Source organism: Adiantum capillus-veneris, chromosome 9, assembly GCF_014529385.1.
Source record: "Adiantum capillus-veneris isolate H3 chromosome 9, ASM1452938v2, whole genome shotgun sequence".
NCBI classification, from domain to species: domain Eukaryota; kingdom Viridiplantae; phylum Streptophyta; class Polypodiopsida; order Polypodiales; family Pteridaceae; genus Adiantum; species Adiantum capillus-veneris.
The window spans coordinates 50,291,608-50,295,514 of NC_140939.1; the positions used below are offsets into that span (position 1 = coordinate 50,291,608).

Consider the following 3,907-nt stretch of genomic DNA (forward strand, 5'->3'; position numbering starts at 1 on the left):
AAAACCTCACGCTATCGACCCTCACAAAAGGTTATGCAGACAAGAAACCAGCCCAGTCTCAGAAAGGGCCTCCGAACCGAGTCTCAGAAATGGTCGGGACTGCCAGAAACAAGCCAAATCGGCTCCACAAAAGGTACATATGGCAGTTTCTGCATCTCAACGTGCATCCACTGTCAACAATATTGCAAGGTGCAATATACGCGCTCAAACATGCGCCAAACAAAATATGCAAGCAGTAAACAAATCCCTGCGGGGAGTAAAACCGATCTCAAAAGAGCTCAAGCACTATCAAATGTGCCAAAACAATGCATATCCGCATCAAATACTCCCACTGAAATCTGTGCTGATGCTAAACACTGCAACCTGTAAGAAACCTAGATGTCCTGTATGTATGCAAGAACCTGTGAGGAGATGGATGCCTGAAAAACCCGAGACAATGTCGATGCCAAAAAGTGCTCCTAATCAGCCCATAAACACCATCTCAATAGCACATGCTAGCCATAAAACGACTATATACCATCCCAAAATAGTCTCTGAACAACCTGCACCTGTGTCTTGTACTGTACCTATAGCTGTAGCAAAAGTGGAGTTGAAAAATACAACTTCTGAAGCGTAGCTCGGATGAAAGCTTTTGACTGTATGAATAGCTTCAAAAGGGGGTAAAACCCCAGGATAGCTAATGAAAACGCTCTTGGAACGCTGAATTTACCGATGCTGAAATCGGAAACCTGTTTGCACTTTTGAAAGTGCGCGCACGCGGACGCGAAAACGGCAAGCACAAACCCTGCTCTGATACCAGTTGAAGGTGCCGCGGGAAGCATGTGCGAGTGCAAGTGCGAGAGCACAGAGAGAGAGAGAGACCTGCTTTGGGTGGAGCGCACAACAACGTTATCCTGTTGCAGCTCCTTATTCTGTTGTATTAAAGAATAAGTGTATACATGGTTAAGTTAGTAGATGGGTTAGTAGTAAGTGGGATGTCTGACCAGTTGGCCTGAATCCCAACAAATCCATGGCAGTTTTGTGTTGTGCTAGCAAGAGAAAAGAGGTACCTCGGAGAAAGCATCGCCGACTAGAAATAGATTGGAATCAACTATAAACCAATGTGCTCAAAAGGAATTAGCCTTGCTAATTTCAACCAGAAGGAATTAGCCTTGCTAATTTATTTCCACCAATTTGTAGATAATTGTCGATGTTGAACCTCGTAAAGCATCATCCCAACTTGAGCTTTACCACTTTGAAAGTCCGACAGGAAAGACCTTGCCTAATCCCGATGTCGAAGAACTATCAACCCGTAGCTAGTTGCAAGAGATTGCTAGCCTCGACCCGTTATAGATGCCCTTGATGTGCATCGATGGACACCGTAGCAAGAGTATAAAAGACTATGCGCTTTTAAAATTTGGTGAAATTCAATTCAATCTTAATGTCTTTGCCTTAGGAGTTTGTGACTATGGGCACCCTCCCTTGACCTTGTTAAATTGGACCCTAGACCACCTTGGGCAGTCGAAGTGAGAAAGCAAGAGATCTTGTAGCTCCTACAACGATGCCAATAGTGGAGAGTAAGCAAAAATTTGTGGCAAGTGAACACTCATAGGATTCCGTTTTGAACGCAATGTGCTTGTGCAACTGGGGCTAGCGGGTCATTGTATCTATGTGACATACACATGAGGCCATTGTTACACTAGGAAGAGCACCCAAGGATGTTTTACAAGTGTGACCAAGCCATCCCTGTCACACACAGACATAACAAAAATGTTGGCCTTCCCTATCAACAAATGGTTTTTGCCCATGTGGTAGAGCGTTCGCCTTTCATGCTGACTATTAGAGTTCTCATCCATTCAAATGCGACCGCTGCTTTGGAAAGTTGGTTAGGCATGCAAGGCCGCCCCTCTAAGGCCCGTGTCACACTGTGGCAGGCAAATACGGTCCAAGCTGAGATGGCGCGCTGTTATTTGTCGATGAAAAAAAGCGAAGTTGGCCGCGATGTATTGTCAGATGCCCGGCCATCTTCTCAAAGTGGTGGACAACTGAAAAAGTGAGGGCAGGAGAGCGCGAGAGAGGCCTTGAGCCCTGTCCTGCAGCGTGAAACACACTCGTCAAACCACTTGGCCAATGCCTGTTCGCTGAAGCCTATAGCCAACATTTTAGTATTGACCCAGTGTGACATGAAAAGGCTGCCACTGCCTGCAAATCCCCATGGGCACCCGTCCCAGTGTGACACGCGCCTAACTTGCTCACGTGGCTAACCTTTTGCTTTTTGCTGCGGCGAATAAGTGGGTGCCAACTCAGTCAGGGCTTCACAAGTGTGAGACGGGCCTCAGTTCAAAGGAAACAAATGCCAGGATGGGGAAGAGGGAGAAGGTGATTGGAGGGCTGATTATCCAACCTTGCACCTGCATTTTTAAAGGCCCTTGAGAAAATGTAAAGAGCAAAAGGTTGATCCTCTCATCCAGACTTCCGTTCCACATACACACACCTGGCCTACGTACATCACCAACAAAGTCGAAGCTCGCCATTTCCTGTGCGTAGCGGAGCTTGCCATGGCAGCTACAGCCGTCGCCTCCACCTCTCTGAACAAGGCGTGCCCTAGCAGCGGTCTCAGCGAGTCGCGGCTCCCCGCCCGCCATGGCCTCGTCTGCTTACCCGCCTCTAAGGCTTCTTCACCTCTGAAGCTTGTCTCCAATGGCAGTCGACTCTCTATGAGGTAAACTTTCTGTCTTCATCTCTTCTGAAATGCAGAGAGACAGAGTGGTAGCTCTTGATAGATGTCTTAACCCTAGGGTTTACTGTCTGTGGAGCAGTTAATCTTCAGTATGATAGCTTATAGGCTTTTGTGCTTGATTGAAATCTGGATGGAAAAAGAGAAATTTTAAGGGGGGGGGGGGGGTTTACACTAATTGCTTGGGTTTCTTGACTGTGAAAGTAGTGAGGTATTGACAGACATGATGAAGGTTAAGTGTCGAAGTTCGAACCAATGTTCTCTATTTTACTGCTAATCTTTTCAGTGTCGAAGAGGTTCATTGTCGAAGTTATAAATGCTGGTGTTGGGGATATCAAGTCCCTCGTGCTTTATTGAAATCCAGATTAAAAATGAGATTTTTGATGGGGCTTTTGGTTTAATTTCATAATTTCTTGTCTGTGATTGAGGTATTTGCAGACATGATAAGAGCAGTTAAGTGTCGAACCTTGCTAGGGTAGTAGCATGCAAGTTATTGGACTTATTCTAAGCACTGCAATAAATCATCATTATTTTAATCGTAGAGAAGCCGATGTATGAGTGAATGACTTTGCTGTTCATGCAGTTCCGGCCCAAAGATGGAGATGAACCTTGCAGGCCCAGCTGCTCTCGCCCTTCTAGCCGCAGCAGTCATCCCTGATATTGCAGAAGCAGCCGTTCCAGGCGTCTCTCCTTCACTCAAGAATCTCCTTCTGAGTGTGGTGGCTGGTGGTGTTGTCCTTGTTGCCATCAGTGGCGCAGTAGCGGCTGTTTCCACATTTGATCCTGTCAAAAGAAAGTGAGAATGTAAAAGAAGGGCTGGCTCATGGCTCTCTGAAACTGAAAGCTATGCCGCCCCTCTTTGTGACAATGTAATTTAACACCAGGGCTTGTTTATTGTAATACAACTTTCTCTTGGTTTTTCCTTAACTGTGTTAACTATCTTTGTGAAGAGTGGTCTCATAGCCGTTTTCGGATTGCCTTGAAGCTACTTTTTTACAATCTTTGTCAGAAGTAACTTAAAAGGTATGGATGTTGATCTGACCTCGTGGAAATGTTAATAGAAGTGTAGCTACTGCGTATAGGAAATGTCCATTGTGGAAATAGGTCTTTGGAGCTTGACGAAATCATGACATTATACCAACTAATGATCAAGGTAGGGAGTTGTGATGAGCATCTGCCATCAATTTTTGC

The 3,907-nt window shown here is 45.6% G+C and overlaps 1 protein-coding gene across 1 annotated transcript; it reads left to right on the forward strand.

The window, feature by feature from the left end:
- Positions 1–2,427: 2,427 nt before the first annotated feature.
- On the forward strand, positions 2,428–3,665 carry LOC147450464 (uncharacterized). Its single transcript, XM_086519699.1, has 2 exons — positions 2,428–2,701; positions 3,300–3,665. Exons 1-2 carry the CDS (start codon positions 2,538–2,540, stop codon positions 3,514–3,516), a joined length of 381 nt encoding a protein of 126 aa, XP_086375825.1. The 5' UTR covers positions 2,428–2,537; the 3' UTR covers positions 3,517–3,665.
- The last annotated feature ends 242 nt before the right edge of the window (positions 3,666–3,907 follow it).

What these genes read in the sequence shown, in the direction of transcription:
- LOC147450464 (XM_086519699.1), top strand. Translation starts at nt 2,538, where the DNA reads ATGGCAGCTACAGCCGTCGCCTCCACCTCTCTGAACAAGGCGTGCCCT. An exon ending in GGCAGTCGACTCTCTATGAG is followed by an intron (nt 2,702 to 3,299) that starts GTAAACTTTCTG and finishes CTGTTCATGCAG; the next exon opens with TTCCGGCCCAAAGATGGAGA.